We start from the raw sequence: 20,301 nt of genomic DNA, 5'->3' as shown, positions 1-20,301 counted from the left end.
TTTAACTATTGAAAATAGTTCTAGTTAATTTTATTGCAATTAGAGCCAGTCGCATATAATTAAACTATCCAGGTTCATGTTGTATATTCTAGTAACACTTTTTACTTTTTAGTTTAAGACTTCAAAACTGAATATCGATCGTTCATGTTTTCTTATTTGGGGCACAATATTGTAGCAGAGATGAAGTGATCAATTTTGTAGAATTTGTGTACCTAGTAAGAATGTTTCTATCTGAAATCTGATTCAAAAAAAAAAAAAAATGTCTCTATCTGCATGCATGGTTCATGATTTCAATGGCTAAATATATGCATGGTTCATGGATATTCTCTCTTCCTGGTTTTCATGATTTCGACAAGAATGATATTATTATATAGTATAAAACTCAGAGAACATTTTGGAACAATTGAGATAATTAAGTCATAACGACGACGCATGATTCATGATTGATATACCACTGTTTTAAGTTATAACGAATGGACGAACGTCATCAACAGAATCAGTATGTCTCGTTTATTTTTATAAAATTTAAATTATTTGGTTACATAATTTTAATATTTGACATATATATGCGTACGTGATCGGCCTCGATACCAATGCCCCATTCAGAAGTTGCGTATCAAAATGCAAAAGGATGACCTTTGAATTAACAAACAATGAAACAACACAATTAGAAAACCGTTCACGAGAGACTGAGTAGTCGGCACATTTTCAATTGACATTGTTTGGGAGTTGTTAATTTAGCTCTGCATGCATCTAAGTCACCGATTTTGACTCAAAAAAATTCATCAATTATTGTCGTGTTTTCCATATGATGGAGATTTCATATTTTGTTTTGTTCAATATGCATATGAACTATTTTATCGATGATCAAAGTCGTGACTTCTTTCTCTTGGCCCCACATTGCTAGACATATTATTGGTCCATAGGTTTTATTTATTATGTCTGATATTTTAGTTTAATACGATCAGTTCGAAAACTTATCAACTAATAACTGTTAAAATTGACAATAGTTCTCACTTCAAAATTTTAAGGTGTTTTACCATCAATCGTATAGGTTAACATATTAAACAAAGGAAATATTTCAGTGGAAACAAAAATAGTAAAAACAATTTTTATTCTATTTTTTTCGTTGAAATAAAAATTATTTTGTTATATATTTTCGAAACATAATATTATTTGCACTTCGGAAATGTAACATGGTTATCAGAATTTTTCTTTCAAATACATCATGTTGTAGAACATCATGATTTCATTACATAAAAAAAAAGAGGCAGTTTTTTTTTTAATAAGAAAAAAGCCCAACATACTGGACATTAGCCCAGTGCAAGTCATACATGGTCGATTTCAGAAAACGTAAGATTGTGCAAAACAGACCCAGTAGTATTCATTTACCCTACAAGGCCCATTTTTCGGAGCAACCGACGAAAAAGAGGAAGAGAGAGAATGAATGATGCGGAAACTTGAAGTCATAGGAAACTATAAAAAAAAGGAGAGTCAAAGATATGATATTTTTTTTCCTTTTACTGTTTTTTTTTATAACTTTTTTTTTTTTTTTTTTTTTTTTTTTTTTTTTNTTTGTTGTTGACTAACGTGGAAAAGTAGTAGTATTTGGAAGGGTCAAACAGATAGATAGATAGAGAATGCAGGGACACTAATGTCATTTCGTGTACATGCAGACTTCATTAACCCCCCCCCGTACACGAGGAGAGAGAGAAGAGGGCAAAAGAAGACTATCTCTCTCTCTCGCTCTCATTACTTTTGCTTACTTACTTGGCACTCTTTAATTAATTTTCTTTCCTTTTTCACATTGGAAAACACACAGAAGACATCGGAAGATAGAAAAAAAAAAAAGGGAAAATACAAAATACAAAGATCCGAAAATTTTCCTCTCAAGAAAAAAATATCTCCTCTCTTAAGCAAGAAGAGTCTCTCTCTATGGGCAGCAAGAAATAAATACACAAACTAACAAATAGTGTGAAAAGGAAGCAAATTTACTTACATTTGGGAAATCCATTTTTAGCATTTAAATTTCCCCACTGGATCTGTTCCAACCAGCGATCTCTTTGTGGAAAAAAATTGAATCTTTTTTTTTTTTTTTTTCTTCTATCTATCTACCTCTCTGTTCTTCTTCCCTTGTGGTGTCATTTCTTACCCAGAAAAAAAAAAAAAAAGCATAACAAAAGTTTGTTTCTTTCGATGATCGTAACACTTCATCTGTGATTTTTTGTTCATCGTGATCATCGTCTTACATGCGACCCATGTCAGACACTCAGCTTGTTCAAAGCTCTCTTGTCTCGATTCGATCTTCCGACTTTAATATCGAAGGTTAGTTCCTTATCTTTCAGAGATCTGACTTATTATATGATCCCGTTTTTTTTTTTTCCGTAATGCCTTTCAAGAGATCATCGTTAATAACTCTCATTGTGATTTCAACAAAAGTTTCTTTAGCATTTTTGATAATTTTATTGATCTCTTTATGAGTTTTTGTTTACGTTTCTGTTTGCTTTTTAATATCCTAGTGATCCAAGTTTGGAGATTTATCAAAAATCATCTGATGACTTTCTTCTTGCTGTTGTTGGTATGATGATCTTGTAGATGCCTTTAAGAAGATGAAAGTAAATGATGATGGCGTGGCCGAATCGAATCCGTATCCGGATCGTCCCGGTGAAAAAGATTGCCAATTTTATTTAAGAACTGGTCTGTGTGGCTATGGAAGCAGTTGCCGTTACAATCATCCTACCAATCTTCCACAGGTGAGAGAGAGACAGAACACACAATTATTAATCTATCTATTTTGACTGAGTCTACGTTTGCAATTTTTCCTCTTGTTTTTTTAGTATTTTGCCTCATGGCTTCTTGTTATTGCTTTGAAAACATCTTGATAGGGTAATAATGCTTATTACAAGGAGGCGCTCCCGGAGAGAATTGGACAGCCCGATTGTGAGGTGCACTCTCTTGGGACAACTTCTTGATTAATTCGAATGGTTGTTGTTTGGATTACTGCATTGTAGAGACTAGAGAGTAATAAAGGAAACGAGAATTTGTTTAGACTTAAGCTTCTCGTCCATCTTGCTAAAGTAAGAGAACTTATTCTTGTTTATTACTTTGCTTTAAGAGGTAACAAGAATCTACATTGAATTCACTGCAGAACATTTTCCTCTTGTCTGGTTTTAGTCTTTCCTTGATTTGAAAGATAAGAAAATGAACTGAATTGTTTACTTTCCCTCAAAGATGTTTACTAAACAACTTTCTTTTCAATTTCGTTTTTAGTATTTTCTGAAGACAGGAGCTTGTAAGTACGGTTCAACTTGTAAATATCATCACCCAAAGGACAGGAATGGTGCAGAACCTGTATTGTTCAATGTTATTGGTTTACCAATGCGTCAGGTAATTTCGTAGCGGTTGCTTTTATCTTATTTTATTTTACTGAATGTGGAAGATTAACTTGAGTTTCTTCTCCAGGGTGAGAAGCCATGTCCATATTACCTGCGAACGGGAACTTGCAGATTCGGAGTTGCTTGCAGATTCCACCATCCTCAACCTGATAATGGACATTCTACTGCATATGGAATGCCTAGCTTACCTTCTACAGGTTTACAATATGCTAGTGGATTAACAATGATGTCTACATATGGAACTTTGCCTCGTCCACAAGTTCCTCAGTCCTATGTTCCAATCATGATATCACCCTCTCAAGGCCTTTTCCCTCCCCAAGGCTGGGGCACTTACATGGTGAGTCTGAATAGAAGCTGCCAATAACGGATTAATTCTGCTTGTAGCAAATTTGACTTCCCTTCAGAAACTCTTACTATTGATATCACATGTTATGAGTTTTTGTTATGTTGCAGGCTGCACCTAACCCCATGTATAATGTGAAGAACCAACCTTATTACTCTGGTTCTAGTGCATCTGTGCCCGTGGCTATGGCATTGAACCGTGGTTTGCCTGAAAGTTCTGATCGACCAGAATGTAGGTTTTTTATGAACACCGGGACATGTAAATACGGAGACGATTGCAAATACAATCACCCCGGAGTAAGGATTTCACCACCACCACCAAGTCTTATAAACCCTTTTGTTCTTCCAGCGAGACCTGTAAGTCTATTGCTCAACTGATCGAAGAGCTTTTTTTGGTTACAAAAAGATGTGGTATCTGACAGATCATACGTACTAATGAGCCACTGTTCTGCTTTTTGGCTATCCAGGGACAACCAGCTTGTGGCAACTTCAGGTCCTATGGATTCTGCAAGTTCGGACCAAATTGCAAATTCGACCACCCGGTGCTGCCATATCCCGGCTTGACCATGTCTTCGTCTCTGGCTACTCCATATGCTTCACCTGTCTTAACCCATCACAGGATCTCACCACCGCCAAGCCGCTCTGATTCAAAGTCTCTCTCTAATGGTAAACCGGACTATGATTCTGAACAATTGAATAACTCAGAAGTACATGATTTGTCTGAGAAGTCGTCATCAACATAAGCATGATTCATCATGATCACAGCATTGCTCATCAGCGATATGGCTGAACCACCCCCATTCAGGCTTCTTAAGATCTCAGTGATCTCTCTTTCTCTCTGTTAATTTTTTTTTTTTTTTGTGGAAGAGAAAGGGTGGCGAAAAGTGTTTCTCTTTTTTTTTTCATTTATTTTGGCTTCTTTTTCTTTGGAGATGATGGCCATGGCTCTGAAAACAATATAGGATGTTAAAACTCTTCTGTTTTTGACTCTGTTAATATATTTTACATCGGAGAAAATAGACCCACAAGTCACACCGAGCTCTTTTATTAATGATAGAAGTCTAAAGTAAGTTGTTAACAATATAGGATGTTCAAACTCTTCTGCTATTTTTGTATTTTGTTATTCTCAAGTGTTAATTGAAAGTTGAAACTATCAGTTATGACAAATGTACTACATTAACAACTTTTAAAATTTTGATAAGTTGATAAGATTACATGTAATTAGGAAAGAATTAGTATAAGTCTGAATTATGCACATGAGTTATGTTTAGATATATTCAGATTTTACATCCTTTTTCATTTTTTTTTATTATTATTATTGATTAGTCAATTTCATTTGAACATTCCAAATTAAAAAGAGTTGAAAACTGAAAAAGGGTTATTTTAAGGCTTTTTTGTCGGAGAAAAATCTGAGAGGGGGTAAAGCTTCGTCCTTTGCGTGGGGGAGAATCTCTTCCCTTTGTCCCCGACGATTTGGGCACACGCAACCATAGAATCTAAATCTGCTCCCCGCCGAATCGATCGAGTCAGTCCCGAGTTTTTTCTTCAGCCTGCATCAGGGTAAAATCATGAATCGGCTGAGAGGCCGAGGTACATCGATTCTGGGTTCCGCAGTTGTGCCTCACCTGAAGAAAAAAGCCCTAAATTCATTGGTCGCTGTCCAGGATTCCTATCTCCACACCAAGGTGATCCGTTCATTCCCTTTCTCTCTTCTCTTTGCCTCTTTTTTTCTCTTTTCGTTGGAAAAGTTCCAATTTTTATATCGAATTCAGATTATTGAATGTTTCATTCATCAGAGTTTCTTCGGTTAAAATGTCTATATGTATCATCTTTTTTGATGGAGTTCGTTTAAATATCTTAGGACTTGTTCGAGAGGCACAGGGTCGTCTTTACAGTTGGGACTTCCATTGCATCTGTTGCTACGGCTTGGATTGGTGAGTTTTTTTTATTCATTATTTGCTTACTTTTATCATCAAATTCTCATGCAATCATTTATTCTTACGGCAAATTTGAATGTTCAAGTTCACTGTCTGAATTGAACACCTTTCAACAAGGTGAACAATGACTTAGTGAAGTGATTTCAGATTTTGGATGTTGACACTTCTAGTTTCATTCAATTCATGAATTGTGTTTGACCGAGTTGCTAATCAGTGGATGAATGATTGTGCAGGATACTCATTACGCCACTACAATGAAAATAGAATCAATCAGAGACTGGAGTCCATTGAGAACGCGGTTAGTGTTAGGTCCCTCACTTGCCAAGATTTTTCTCGCTGTTAAAACTTGTTTGCCAAAAATTTACTGCACATATACATATCACTGTACTTACATAGTTGTTTAGTTATACCTGCTTGCATAGTTGGAATCATATAGCTGCTCTTCTGTGGAAACTCTTGCAAATTACTTTGTGCTTCCTACTATAGTGTATAGTTATTGATCAGTTTTAGAATGAACATGTAATGTAATTGTCTGAATATGTCAAACCTGCTTTCTAAGTTTTTCCGCTTATAATTTATTGTTGCAAATGCTATGCGGTCTACTATTTTACCCTTTAAAACATTTAGTGTTTTGTTTTTGTACGTTTATGATCCTTAGTTGCTCTATTGTGTCTCAGTCTGTCACTTGAAATGTTTGTGTTTTTTCTCATGCCAGATGAAAAGCACCCAAGAGTTGGAACGAGGAGAACTGAAGAAACTTGTTGATCCAGTTGGTTCCAGGTTCACTACAACAATTGCCACCGCTGGAACTACTTTGATCCTCGGGTTTGTTTCCACAAAGACCGTTGTTAGGTTGACAAGTTTGATGTTGTGTCAGGTTTTTTCGTTAATATTTTCCGTCTGGTTTTTTCAGGTATGGCTTGGGTTGGCGAGGCGGGATATGGTATGCAAATAGGAAGTTTAGAAGGGAGCAAATGAGATTGGCCGGGCAGTTAAAGCCGAGAGAATGGAAGTTATTAGGGAGAATAAAACCACGAGCTTGGCCAACGACAAAGTTCCTCAGACGACCATTCCCAAGACAGAGCAAAACAACAGAAAATGCTTTGAAGACGCCTGAAAATGCTTTGAAGGCGCCAGAAACTGCAGGTTGAAATATCGAAATAACCTGCAAGAATGCAAGAAAAAATCTGTCAATTGTTTGTTCAGGAGACCAAAGGGGAGTAAACAATCTAAAGCATTAGTTGTCTAGTTGATCGGAACAACGAACGACTATTCTTAACGTTAATATAAATCACACATCGGTTTTGTCATGAAACCAAAAGGCTCTCTTCTGTCATTTTTGTTCCATGTAGTGAGGAAATTGAGATACTGTATCCTTTTTTTTTTTTGGTTGTTGTGCAAAACTAAAAATTCGAAAATCAAAATAGATTTGTGTTATAATTTGACTCCATAAGTGGCACTAAAATTGGAGGAGGATCCCTCTGTTTATGAACAGAATACAAAAACAGAGGTAAGTAAGAGATAGGAGAGAGTGTGCTGACATGTAACAACATCATTGGTGCGTACACGTAACTCCACGTAGATAATGTGTTAAGTTCTGTTGTGTCCTAACTCCTAAAGAACTACAGAAGAGTCAACTTTTTAATTTTGGGAGAAAGAAAGAAAAATGTACAAATCAACAGCATTAACGTTGTTTACAATTTTCTCTGTGTTGTTTGTCTTTTTCGATATCGGCAATGCTCTCTATGGATCTTCTTCGCCAGTGGTTCAACTCACTCCTTCTAACTTCAAGTCTAAGGTTTGGCTGTGATTTATATGATTTCGTTTTGCTGTATAGTAGATTCAGCTTACGTCTGATTTTTTAATACTGTTGGATCCCTTGAAAACTACGAGAGCATGTATTGATGCTGTTTTTTTTCGTGTAATATTCTTCTTGGAAATGGTTGGCAGGTTCTTAATTCAAATGGTGTCGTTTTGGTAGAGTTCTTTGCGCCATGGTGTGGTCACTGTAAATCTCTAACACCAACTTGGGAGAAAGTTGCTAATACTTTGAAAGGTATTGCTACTGTGGCAGCCATTGATGCTGACGCCCACAAGTCTGTCTCTCAGGTTTGTGTTTATTTTTGAGTTATGCTTTTCTGTTTTTTTTTTTGGCCTATATGATTGCCAATGGTTGATGATAAATATGTTGTCTCCCCCAGGATTATGGTGTGAGGGGTTTCCCAACCATTAAAGTATTTGTCCCCGGGAAGCCTCCAATTGATTACCAAGGAGCAAGGGATGCTAAATCCATTGCTCAATTTGCTATTAAGCAGGTTTGTTGTGGCATGTTCTTGCTGACACTTGATTACATGGTGTTGTTGAAGCTATTGAATAAATGAAATAACGGATCGATATTATTCTCCTCCAAGCTCTTGTACATGATTCAGATGAATATATTGTTATTTTACAGATAAAGGCGCTGTTGAAAAATCGTTTGGATGGTAAGACAACTGGCACCAAAAATGGAGGAGGATCCAGTGAGAAGAAATCTGAGCCTAGCGCCTCAGTGGAGCTAAACTCTAGCAATTTTGATGAGTTGGTTATTGAAAGCAAAGAACTTTGGATTGTGGAGTTTTTTGCACCTTGGTAAGTAGTGGCATATTGACTCTTGAGCTGTTCACGCCTCTTTAATCTTCTTTCCAATATCTAAAACTGGAAAACCATATTTTTTCTGATTATCCTTCAAGGTGTGGACACTGCAAGAAGCTAGCTCCTGAGTGGAAAAAGGCTGCAAAAAAGTTGAAGGAGAAGGTCAAACTAGGTCATGTAAATTGTGATGTTGAGCAGGTAATCACTATAGTTAGCCATTTTCTCTCAAGTATGAATTGACATCACTCATCAGCTTCTTATCATCAAACGCTTGTTTTCATCTTGGCCCCGATGAGTCCTGACAAGGTTTTATGTATTGCAGTCGATAAAGAGCAGATTCAAAGTGCAAGGATTCCCCACTATCCTGGTCTTTGGTGCAGACAAAAGCAGCCCAGTACCTTATGAGGGTGCTAGATCTGCATCAGCAATAGAATCTTTTGCTCTGGAACAGCTAGAATCCAATGTTGGACCTGTTGAAGTAACTGAACTAACTGGGCCGGTACTGTTCGAATCTGTGACTGTTCCCTAGCATTGTTTTCTATTTGTCTCCAACTTAAGCCATTGACACTCCTTGTTCTGTCCTGATTGAATAGGATGTCATGGAAGAGAAGTGTGGTTCTGCTGCTATTTGCTTTGTTTCTTTCGTACCTGACATTCTGGACTCAAAAGCTGAAGGAAGAAACAAGTATCTAGAGATGTTATTATCAGTTGCAGAGAAGTTTAAGAGGGATCCTTACAGGTGAGCTTAGAACACATCTCTTTTCTCTTTGTTACTCTCATCATATTCCAGCTGTCAGTTACTTTGTTTTTGGAGAAATTGCACAAATGTTCGAATTTGGTTGTGTTTACAGCTTTGTGTGGGTGGCTGCTGGGAAGCAACCTGATTTGGAGAAGCGTGTTGGTGTTGGAGGATATGGTTATCCAGCAATGGTAGCCTTAAACGCAAAGAAAGGAGCCTATGCTCCACTTAAAAGTGGTTTTGAGGTCAAACACATCAAGTAAGTGTACCTTTTGTCTTCCTCTCTATCCTGTACAACAAAACCAATGGTCCATGCATATTATTGTTTCGGTAGCAAGCTCAAAAGGGGTCTTTTTCTTATTTGTGTTATCAGAGAATTCGTAAAGGAAGCTGCAAAAGGAGGAAAAGGGAATTTACCTATTGATGGAACAATGGAGATAGTGAAGACAGAAGCTTGGGATGGTAAAGATGGAGAGCTAGTTGATGCAGATGAATTCTCACTTAAAGAACTCATGGGAAATGATGAAGCTGCCTCCACTGAGTCCAAGGACGACTTGTAATTAACTTCTCTTTCACCTCATTGGTGCGGTTTTGGCGTTTTAAAAGACTGTTAAAATGTCCCAGTTCAAATAGTTGGAACAGAGTATGCACTTTTGGCTTCGGTATAGATACAGACTTTGTGAATCGTTCAGCTTTGATATGACTTTGAACAATTAATTACCATAGCCGGATTTTAACCATAGTAATTACAAAGATTATTTTATTTATTTTATACAGAAGTACAGCATACACAGTTTAGTCAACGTGAACATAAACGTAGTATACAAAGCTTTGTTTGCTACTGGTCCGTATATCATACCAGTAGCAACACTGAAGCGGCCAATTGTAAACTACAACTACTTTGTTTTCCAAGGCATGGATCCTGGTAGACTCAGATGTGACTGAGGCAGCTGGGATGAATCCAAGTAAGCGACATCACTGCAAACTGTGATTTCAGAGCTTGAGCAGATGATTTCCGTATTCTGAAGAGTGAATCCATGGATTATGGGCAAAGGGAATCCCTTTTCTAGATGGTCATTTGCATATGGCACAAATACTGTTTGTATAACAGTCCACACTATTGGCTACAAAGATCGGAACAAGATAAAGAAACACGTGTAAATGTTAAGAATGAATGAAATCTTTATGAGTCAAACAGATGAGTGAGTGCTTTAAACACTTGACATGATGGTTTTACCTGAAGAAGATGCAGGTGGAGATTTCCAATGTTGCTCCATTTCAAAGTCATGGAGAAATCTTGTAAACTTACGCTGCCTCCAAGGTTATTACCCATGACTTTGAGAGCACCAGATCCCCGGATCACCTGCAGCAAAGGAAACAGTGGATCATCTACTGGTCAACTAAGATAAATATAGTCCACTGCAAATTTGTTTATAGTAAGTATCTAGAACAAAATATATGCAACTTTGTGTCATTAGAGGACTCACCAAGGAGATGCATGCTACTGGTATTACTTGGTTTGCGTCTAGAACATTGATTACCAGGTCTGCATTAACATTGGCTCCAACGTATTGCTCTGATATCTTTACAAGTGGAGGTGAAGACAAACTGATGTTGAGATTCATATCCTGGTTTGGGTACTTCTTGTATAGTTGTGGAATGATGAACCTCCACTTAGCAGTGTTTAAAAGAGACTGCTCTGGTATTTTATCCACAACCCATTGCATAAATTCTGCCTAAATATGGCAAGAGTAAACATCCACATATCAGAAACAACAGTGGAAAATAGTAATATTGTTACAGATATGTATTCATAACATATGAAGCAGATTTATCAAGAGCATTATATCTGGTTGATTATATAATACACGAGAAACCAAAAGACTTATGAACTTACATTGTAGTACAAAGCTGCAGCAGAGTTAAAGACAGCTTCATCCACAGAGATTCCGAGCATTTTAGAACTTCCAGGGCAGATAACCGAAGATACAGACTCTCTGAAGGACTTCAAGACTTGATTCGTTTTTCTTTTGTTGAACAAACCATCAATCTCAAAAGTGATGGATGAATCTTTCAATATAGGATCAGTGGTGAAGGTGACATTAAGTGCAGCTTTATCATCCACTGGGATTTCCTTTGGAAGGCTTTGTAGGAATGAATCAAGGTCTGATACTCCTTCAGTTAGTTTCTTGGCAATCGTACTTTCCACACTTGACCCAATTTGGTCTTTAAATGCATTAACCATCCTGAATCGCAGAGAAGGAAATAAAGTTAAAATGAAAACCAACCAACAGCCATAGTACTTTCAATCATAATTTCCATACCCCTGATAAAACCATGATGCTCCTCCTTCCAATTCAATGTTTATGTTATTCACATGGCATCCACATTCCGAAAGAGAAAGTTTTAAGCCTCCTTCATCACTCTTTAAGCCTAAAGAAAGCCCGATTTCCATGCCTTCAACCTTACCGGAGAAGGCCAGAATCAGCAAATTCCCTTTGTAAAACAGATATAAAAAAATGAGCAAAGCAACAAACCAAACTAAAACAAGATATGGAAATGGTAACACAGAGAGCAAGTCCCCTCCGATTCCCATATGCAACTATGTTCCAAAAAATTTGAAAGTGAATTAAGAGAAAAAAATTGAATCTTGAGACTCCTATATGGATGAAGTACCAAGGAAACCGCACAACTGATTCAAAACAAACACAAAACCCACAAAAATTCACCAAAATCTGCAATAAAAACTAGGACTTGACTTTGCTTTTGCTTCAATTAGAACACTTTCTACATCATCTGAACTAAAGATTATTAGTAAACATGATCAAAAATCACCTGAACAGATGCGATCCCCTGATCAGAGATTTCAATAGGAGGAAACCAAGTACTGTAAGAATAATGCCAATTCATACTCAAATTACAAGTCGTCCCGGAAGCGAGGATGACAACACCAGTATCACCAAGCTTAACATAAGACGACGCGACATCAAGCTCGTAAATCGTGAGATTGGAGACGACGACATCGATTCCTCCAAGGAACGGGATTCGCATATATTTCTCAATCCTGGGGATCTGGAGAGGTATGATCGACGCGATTGCTTTGTTGACTAGAAGGTTTTTGACGAAATCGAGTCCGTTCTGAGACACGAGAACCGATGTGAACGAATCGCTGCTCTGTGAATGTGAAGGCAATAAGAAGAAACTTGTTAACAGAAGAAAGAGTAAGCTTCGTCCAACATCCATGGCGGAAATTTCAAGTTTTTTTTTTTTTTTTNTTTTTTTGTTTTTGTTTTTTTTTATTTATTCGATGAAGAAGAAGAACAGGTTTGCACACACACAAGACAAGAAGGTGAGTAGTGTCAAGCAAGTTGCGTAATGATTTGGATTATTCCGAAATGACTAAAATAACCTTAGTCATTCGATTTGCATTGCCTCGTGTGGGGGGGTAATCTGATTAAAATCAGAAGTTGTGGGGTTAAAACATAAATTGTGAAAAGTAATTATTTTTCTGGACAAATAAAACGAAAGCTGAGGTCTAAAGGGCAAAAGGGTGTCGTAAACCGTCTCTTATGGTGGCTTGGCTTTGTGTCACGGAACAGAGAATTATTTTTAATCGACAAGAGAAGGCCGCCGATCTTTTTAGCTTTTAACCGGAATCCATGGCGGTGCAAGCTGGTGTTCAAACCTCTAAGGTCCTTATCCTACTCGGCGCAGGTCTCTTTCTCACTATGCGTGATTGTTTAATTATGTTCTTTTGCTAGTAATGAATTCGATTCTTTCGATTCGTGTTGCTTTGACTCTGTATAATCTATGGAAAATTTTCTACAGTTTTTAAAGATTTAGGTTGTAAGTTGTGACAATTTGATGCATCACTAGAATTTCTAATTTGCCATTGAACTAATTTTTGTTTATAGCTTCAATTGTTAAGTGTAGTTTTGATGGTAGATACAGCTTTTGATTTAATTTTATGTTACAACAACTTATCTTTGTCTTGTTAGTTTCCTCAGGGTTCTTACTGAGTGTTCACATATGATTTATAATTATTCTAGCTTGGATGTTCCATCAATGACCTTTCTACACTAAGGATTCATGTATATTAATACTTGGGTGGTTATGTTTTCATGTTCAAGGTGTATCTGGTTCGATCATATTGAGACATGGGAGGTTGTCTGACCTAATAGCCCAGCTTCAAGACTTACTCAAGGGGGCTGAAGGAGTTGAAAGCACTCCATATAAATATGACGGTGCACTCCTAGCTGCTCAGGTTTTGCCATTTAAGCAATATACAATCCAAATAGAAAATAATTCATGTGTTTCTTGTAACCATTAGGCCCAATGCTGGACCCTCTTCTTAGTGACATATTTCTTTTTGTTGTTTCCTAATTACCAGATTCGGCAGCTTGCAAACGAGATCAAGGAACTAACTATGACCAATCCAGTTACCATCTTTAATGGAGATTCAAACTCTAGTGATAATCTACTTTCGGAAAATATGTTTCAAATATGTTTAATTTTTATGAGAAACAGAGATTAATTTTTTGCTTTTGCTGAAGTAGGCTATGCATCTTACCTGGTTCCAGCGGCTGCCGTTGGAGCTATGGGGTACTGCTACATGTGGTGGAAGGTGCTTATCTTTTGAAAATCTCTCTTCTTTTTTTTATGTTCCAAGTATCTTTTCTTGTAGTTTGTAACATGTAGTTTTATCAATGCACTATATATCATTGACTTCTAACGTTTACCCACTTCTTACTCCTTTCTTTCTACATTGCAGGGCTGGTCATTTTCTGATGCAATGTTTGTGACAAAGAAAAATATGGCTGATGCGGTTGCCTCTGTTTCGAAACAACTAGAGGATTTGTCGGACACATTAGCGGTGAACAAATAATCCTTTGAAGCATTCCTTCGTTATATAATTTTATCTTCTTGTGTGGGGTTTTTGACTCGATGCATTTGTTTACGCAGTCAACTAAGAAACACCTTTCTAAGAAGCTAGCGACCTTGGATTGGAAGTTGGAAGAGCAGAACGAGACATCTAAAATGATCTTAAGTGATGTAAGAAACATATTTTATTTCTCAGTTTCATGTATTGATAGCTTTAATTTTTCCTAGACTTCAGATTATGACAATTACACATTCGTCTGGACTTGAAGAATATTAAGATTTCCAAAATATTGTAGAGTATTTATTTATAAGCTTCCGATCTCTTTGTGCCTGAACTGTTTTTCTTCACATACACTATAGATTCCTGGCTAGGGTTTGCTATGATTTTTCAAGGTTAAGTAGCTCAATTTTATACATGTGTTCTTGACTTCATGTAGTTGTAATTTTGATTACGCAGTAGTTGCTTTCAAATTACAGTTTGATTCTTATTTTCGCGAGTTATTCCATCAATGACTTGTTCACGAGGAATCTTAATTCAATGCAGGTAACTGAGATGAAATCCAGCATTTCTCAAATAGGGTTTGATTTTAAGCAACTGAATGAAATGATTTCTGGAATAGTAAGTTTCATCTTTGCCCTCTAATCTGCAAATTTCAGAGAAGACTCACTTTACCTTAAAGGGGCTTAATATCTTTTTTACTTTCGTAGGAAGGGAAGATTGAAAGTCTTGAAAGCAAACAAGTAAGTTGTCTACAACCATTAAGCCAGTTCATGCTATCAAGTTTCTTAAAACTAGTTGATCTTAAACATTTAGTTTTTGCTAAAAATTTTAGGATGTGACCCTCTCGGGACTATGGCATCTATGCCAAGTTGCAGGCGTTAAAGACAGCACAAGCACTAAAGTCTTTCAGGTGAGTGTTAACTTGCAAAGTAAAAGAAACGTTGCCTTACTTTATATTTTTTGTTTTCACGTAATTATAGGCCTGATTGTTAAAAAAAATCTTGTTTCTGGCTTTTTGGTTTTAGGATGTTGGTGCCAGATTACCTATCGATGCAAAACCATCTACTAATAATTCTCTCTCGTTAAGAATGCTACAGTACCGTTTTTCATCATTTGAATCCGCATTTCCATTCTACTTCTACCGATGCAGAAAAGTGTGAAAAAAAATCAACAAGACCATTGGTCTTGAATTTAAGGCAGTCTCTCATCAACCTCATTTGAATAAAATGGAACCTGGAAACACTTGTAGTAGCTGTTATTTGTTTATCTCATGCTGTTGCTTTGGCTTTGAAAACTTAAAAAAGTATTTGAAACTCCAGGGTCTGCGGTTTCTGACGGAAGGCAAAGAGGCTGCAAACGTAATACACAAGCCGGTATTGGCGAAAGAAATAACCGTGATGGCGAAACCAGTGGAGGAAAAAACAAAAGCCGCACCCGCAACCGCACCCGCGGCAAGAACAAGAGTTAATAGAGTGTTTCCGGGTGGAATATCTTGGGCAAGGGATGTTCCAGGGCTATCCTGAATATTATTTTTGCTTGATATACAAACAATATTGCTTATATATATTCGTCCCAACCAACTCCCAAGTTCTCTGATATACTTACTGGGAGTGGCAATTTTTTTTTTTAATGTACAAAAGAAGAAAAGAAAATTTCCACTAAGTAAGTAACACATGTTATTGCATCCATCAACAATTTGTTTTGCCCTAATTATTTTTGTCTCCTCTTTGATGTTTGTAAAGAAAAGAGTGAATAAAATTGCTTTCACGTATAGTGAATGAAAATAATAAAATTGATGGATGTATCATGGATTCTTCTCGACCTTTGTTTTTTCCTTTAGGTCTTCCATGATCTGAATTTTTGTAGTCTTGAATGATATAAGCTGGGAGAGAAAGAACACTTTCGTTCTTAATGGGCTAGTAAGGCCCAAAAGAGTTAGCCCAAAGTAAATTTAACCCGAAATAACCGAATCGGGTGAATTGCACACAAATCAAAATACCCGACCGGATCCTGATTCACTTGTGTATTAAGAGGAGGAGGAGGGGCTTGACGGAACTTGGCATCGGTGAATCGGAGCTTCTTTCCTCTCTCTCTCAAGTAGTCTCGATCTTGGACGTTCAATTCTTCTCTGGTTCATGTAAGTTTCCAACTTATTTCTGTTGTCGAACTTGGCCAGTGGGGCAAACTTGTCACAGTTTACGGAGTATTGAAGTAGCATTGGCTGTTGAATTAGCGATTCATTGTGTATGCGTAATTTGTGGTGCTATTTTCTTACTTCAAATCATCGCTATTGATGTTTCTTCTGTATCCTTTTTATTTATTTATTTGCCACAGTGCTTAATCCAGTCTGGGGAAGAAGACGAGAAGATGAGCATTGTACCTAAGGAAACGGTTGAGGTTATAGCTCAAAGTATTGGGATTACCAACTTGTTACCTGAGGCTGCTCTTATGCTTGCTCCTGATGTTGAGTATCGTGTTCGAGAGATCATGCAGGTCACCCTATTTTCAATTTATAAACCAATGTCCTTGTGTCTTGAGGTGAGTTTCTGGGTATCAGATATTGATCTTTCTGTAGCATCTTTTCTGACAGGAAGCTATCAAATGCATGCGTCACTCAAAGAGAACGACTTTAACTGCTTCGGATGTAGATGGTGCTCTCAACTTAAGGAACGTTGAGGTACCTAACTAGACACCAATTCCCTTTATAAATTGTTTCAGTTGGAAAGATTTATGGTTTCTGGTTTTGAAGTTTGGCTTTACTGGTGCATATGAATAGCTCCATCTGTTAAACATTTTTTTTCACATGTTTCACTATAGCAGTTAACTGAATCAACGACATCTATCTTGAGAATGATCATATTTATTGCAGCCGATATATGGCTTTGCCTCAGGAGCACCATTTCGTTTTAGAAAAGCTATTGGGCATCGGGATCTGTTCTACACTGATGACAGAGAAGTAGATTTTAAAGAGGTGACATATTGGCCATATTTTCTTTGTTTCTGCTTACCTCTTCGTTTTCTGTTTTTAATGAGGCTGCTCTTATGCTTGCTCCTGATTTCAAGAAATGTCATGATTTTAGGTGATCGAAGCCCCACTACCAAAGGCTCCTCTTGATACTGAAATTGTTTGTCACTGGCTGGCTATTGAAGGAGTGCAACCCGCTATACCAGAAAATGCTCCTTTAGAAGGTTTGTCTCTCAATCTTATGTCCTCTGTTAGAGTTGTGAAGTCATTGACTGATTGTTTTCGACATGAAACAAAGATTAGTCTGTACAGTGATGTTTCAGAATTCATTAGTGAATTAACCTCCTTCTATGTTTAATGTACCCAATGTTATGGGGTGAGGTTACTGAGGTTAATGAGAGATCAAAATACATACTTTTAGATCCATCTATATTAATGTTTTACTCATCATCATGTGCAAGAAAATTTAAAGAAATTCCTTGTTCTTTCCTGTCTTGAATATATTTTTCACTTGTTTGTGCTGTCTCTAGTCATTAGAGCACCTGCAGAAAACAAACCCCATGAACAAAAAGACGGACCTCTTATTGACATTAGGTTACCAGTGAAGCATGTACTATCTAGGGAGCTTCAGGTATGTGGTGCAGGCTAAATATACTATCTTACATGCATAAGACTTATCTGTTGTTCTCTCTTAACAGCTATACTTCCAAAAGATTGCTGAACTGGCAATGAGCAAGTCAAATTCTGCTCTGTTTAAAGAAGCATTAGTGAGCTTGGCCTCAGACTCAGGACTTCATCCTCTGGTTCCATATTTTACAAATTTCATTGCCGATGAGGTAACATCATGCATCAACGAGGATTTTGTATTAAGAAATCAGACCCACTATTATTTTTACAGATTACAGTTTTAATTTTCTCCATTGGTGCAGGTTTCACGTGGTTTAAATGACTTCCAACTCCTGTTTAATCTAATGCACACTGTTAGAAGTCTTCTACAGAATCCTCACATACACATAGAGCCTTATGTAAGTTTTCTCTCGATTATCTTTTGCCACTATCTAAGAATCATCGCTAGCTCCATTTTTTAAGGCTCTTGATTTGGGCTTCTTCAAGTTGTATTTTAGACATATTCCATATAAGGATATAAGATGTTTAGCAGTAGTGTTTGTCCGAATTATGCAAGCTCAAGTGCGTAAGTACTCTCCTCTGCCTTAAATGATAATAAATTATGCCTTTGATCTGTATTGAGGGTATGTAAACCAGCCTTGGGATAATGTTAATGTAATTTAGCTTTGGGATATTGAGTTGGTTGTTTGAGCGTTGTTTCATAACTATGAAGCTGAGTGAACTTTTCCTTTTGGTGTCAGCTGCACCAGTTGATGCCATCTGTTGTAACATGCCTTGTATCAAGGAAGCTTGGAAATAGATTTGCTGACAACCATTGGGAACTCAGAGATTTTACCGCAAATCTGGTTGCAATGATATGTAAAAGGTTCATTCTTTCCCTTCATGTCATGAACTCTTTTTTTTTTTTGGTTGATTGTGGGGATCTGAACATGTTTTCTTACTAGAAATAATAATGAAATTTTACTGAAATTGTATGCAATACCATGAGATGGTCTGCTAAATTTATCTTAGCTGATAGCTCGAGCTGAAAAACAAATGGGTAAGTCTGAATTAACAGCAATAAGTAATAAATTACTATAGCATTCTCCATTATTTAGAAGGGTTAATCATTGTCTCGCACTTTTATATTACATAAATCACCTTAATATTCTTTTAACATCTGAAATCCCGTGGTCTGAATAAAATCTTCCAGGTATGGAACTGTCTATATTACTCTCCAGTCTCGTCTTACAAAAACTTTAATCAATGCACTTTTGGACCCAAAGAAGGCTTTGACTCAACACTATGGTGCAATTCAAGGATTAGCAGCTTTGGGGCACAATGTTGTAAGTCATTCCTTGACCTTTCAGAAAGTTTGTGCATGCAGATTTCAGATATCACCCAGAAGTAATGTTTATCCAGCATATCCTTTTATCTAGGGCCTTCACAGGAATCTGATAATATGATGCCCCACACCATTTTCCCGGCTTTGCATCTCATTGTAAAGGGAAATTAGGATTTTTATAGCCTTACACAACTCTTCCATGAATTGGATGATCCTGCTACCAAAAACTTCTGCACCGCTATCCTACATTGTTAGCTTTTGTCATCTGAATTGTCATTTATTCTGTAGGTACGCCTTCTTATTGTACCAAATCTTGAACCGTATCTAAGACTTCTCGAACCGGAATTGGATGATGAGAAGCAAAAGAATCAGACGAAGAGCTACGAAGCGTGGCGTGTATATGGAGCTTTGCTGGTTAGTCAACATATCCTTGTAAAATTCCGTCATTAATAGACTTCTCAGTGGACAATCCTTATAGAGACCCCCTGTGCTCTTTTGCTTTTCAGCGTGCTACTGGCTTGTGTATACATGATCGGCTTAAAATCTTCCCTCCTTTACCATCCCCGTCACCAAGTTTCCTCCATAAGGGAAAGGGAAAGATAATCAATACTGAGCCCCAGAAGCGGAAGCTGAGTGTAGACTCTTCAGAAAACCGATCACCCCAGAAAAGATTAACAACTAAAGATGGGCCAGACGGTGTTCAATCACAAGATCACACCGGCGCAGCTCTAATGGAAGTAGATAATCCAGTGGAAAATGACAAACAGCCACAAAACTCTGCTCAACCATCCTCGTCAGAACAAACTTCTGATGCTAACGAATCTGAAAGCAGAAATGGAATGGTGAAAGAAAGCGGCAGGGGTCGGGCTATTACCATGAAAGCAATCCTTGATCAGATATGGAAAGATGATCTTGATTCTGGACGGCTTTTGGTGAAACTACACGAACTCTATGGTGATAAGATTCTTCCGTTTATCCCTTCTACAGAGATGTCCGTATTCCTCTAACCAATAAGAGGTACATGTGCGATTTGCCTCATTGATATAAATCTCATGGTTTTGGGTGTGAATGCTAGAATGTTGTGAAATCAAAAGACCAAAAGATTAATGATACGCAATACGTTAACGCTAATGAGTAATTACAAATATGTTGATGTTCAAGCAGAAAAGAGGCATGGAGAAATTAAAACGCTGTCTGATTTGGTTCACATAAACTCATTCAGATCCGTGCCAATGCCCTCAGGTAAACTTCTTTATAAGATTGAGGGATTTCCAAGTCCATGGAGCCTGCAGAGTGGGGGTTTAGTTGAATTGAAAAGTTGCATATCGAGTTAATGTTGACGGCTTCAATGTATATATTAAGAGCTCTAATGATTACTTAGTGGATGGATGTATTTTCTAGATTACAAGCTTTTTATATTTTATTTTTGTTTTCATGTACGCTCTCTTCCCTACTGCTC

At 37.2% G+C, this 20,301-nt stretch overlaps 6 protein-coding genes across 9 annotated transcripts; 5 read left to right on the top strand and 1 right to left on the bottom strand.

The window, feature by feature from the left end:
- Positions 1,748-4,775, top strand: LOC104762827 (zinc finger CCCH domain-containing protein 3-like). 2 transcript variants are annotated; one of them, XM_010486221.2, is made up of 7 exons: positions 1,749-2,325; positions 2,596-2,753; positions 2,886-2,945; positions 3,271-3,387; positions 3,463-3,732; positions 3,849-4,094; positions 4,205-4,775. In XM_010486221.2, the coding sequence occupies exons 1-7, from the start codon at positions 2,250-2,252 to the stop codon at positions 4,478-4,480; spliced, it is 1,203 nt and encodes a 400-aa protein (XP_010484523.1). In that variant the 5' UTR covers positions 1,749-2,249; the 3' UTR covers positions 4,481-4,775. The 2 variants fall into 2 exon arrangements, with proteins under 2 accessions (XP_010484531.1, XP_010484523.1); XM_010486229.2 differs by lacking the exon at positions 2,886-2,945 and having other exon boundaries at positions 1,748-2,325.
- LOC104762817 lies at positions 5,118-7,059 on the top strand. Its single transcript, XM_010486214.2, has 5 exons — positions 5,118-5,422; positions 5,599-5,671; positions 5,908-5,972; positions 6,390-6,499; positions 6,588-7,059. Exons 1-5 carry the CDS (start codon positions 5,306-5,308, stop codon positions 6,823-6,825), a joined length of 603 nt encoding a protein of 200 aa, XP_010484516.1. The 5' UTR covers positions 5,118-5,305; the 3' UTR covers positions 6,826-7,059.
- Positions 7,291-9,782, top strand: LOC104762809 (protein disulfide-isomerase like 2-2-like). Its single transcript, XM_010486201.2, has 9 exons — positions 7,291-7,472; positions 7,625-7,783; positions 7,876-7,989; positions 8,127-8,302; positions 8,404-8,503; positions 8,628-8,804; positions 8,899-9,044; positions 9,157-9,303; positions 9,418-9,782. Exons 1-9 carry the CDS (start codon positions 7,341-7,343, stop codon positions 9,602-9,604), a joined length of 1,338 nt encoding a protein of 445 aa, XP_010484503.1. The 5' UTR covers positions 7,291-7,340; the 3' UTR covers positions 9,605-9,782.
- LOC104762793 (putative BPI/LBP family protein At1g04970) lies at positions 9,785-12,359 on the bottom strand. Its single transcript, XM_010486180.1, has 6 exons — positions 11,880-12,359; positions 11,369-11,508; positions 10,942-11,290; positions 10,532-10,780; positions 10,282-10,407; positions 9,785-10,168 (listed from the first exon to the last, which is right to left on the bottom strand). Exons 1-6 carry the CDS (start codon positions 12,285-12,287, stop codon positions 9,941-9,943), a joined length of 1,500 nt encoding a protein of 499 aa, XP_010484482.1. The 5' UTR covers positions 12,288-12,359; the 3' UTR covers positions 9,785-9,940.
- LOC104762788 lies at positions 12,589-15,614 on the top strand. 3 transcript variants are annotated; one of them, XM_019243285.1, is made up of 11 exons: positions 12,589-12,758; positions 13,175-13,308; positions 13,435-13,513; positions 13,601-13,668; positions 13,816-13,917; positions 14,007-14,096; positions 14,470-14,544; positions 14,634-14,666; positions 14,759-14,836; positions 14,952-15,008; positions 15,246-15,614. In XM_019243285.1, exons 1-11 carry the CDS (start codon positions 12,704-12,706, stop codon positions 15,447-15,449), a joined length of 975 nt encoding a protein of 324 aa, XP_019098830.1. In that variant the 5' UTR covers positions 12,589-12,703; the 3' UTR covers positions 15,450-15,614. The 3 variants fall into 3 exon arrangements, with proteins under 3 accessions (XP_019098830.1, XP_019098831.1, XP_010484459.1); XM_019243286.1 differs by having other exon boundaries at positions 12,591-12,758; positions 14,952-15,022; positions 15,246-15,347; XM_010486157.2 differs by having other exon boundaries at positions 12,591-12,758; positions 14,952-15,122; positions 15,246-15,330.
- LOC104762771 (transcription initiation factor TFIID subunit 6-like) lies at positions 15,934-20,279 on the top strand. Its single transcript, XM_010486132.2, has 13 exons — positions 15,934-16,063; positions 16,261-16,419; positions 16,517-16,603; positions 16,796-16,897; positions 17,007-17,115; positions 17,422-17,522; positions 17,590-17,727; positions 17,821-17,916; positions 18,259-18,383; positions 18,711-18,843; positions 19,131-19,256; positions 19,349-19,859; positions 20,007-20,279. Exons 2-12 carry the CDS (start codon positions 16,294-16,296, stop codon positions 19,847-19,849), a joined length of 1,644 nt encoding a protein of 547 aa, XP_010484434.1. The 5' UTR covers positions 15,934-16,063; positions 16,261-16,293; the 3' UTR covers positions 19,850-19,859; positions 20,007-20,279.

Source organism: Camelina sativa, chromosome 3 (genome assembly GCF_000633955.1).
Source record: "Camelina sativa cultivar DH55 chromosome 3, Cs, whole genome shotgun sequence".
In the NCBI taxonomy this organism is placed as follows: Eukaryota; Viridiplantae; Streptophyta; class Magnoliopsida; order Brassicales; family Brassicaceae; genus Camelina; species Camelina sativa.
Note: the sequence above shows the minus strand (reverse complement) of the source record. Positions and strands in the feature narration are given on the sequence as shown.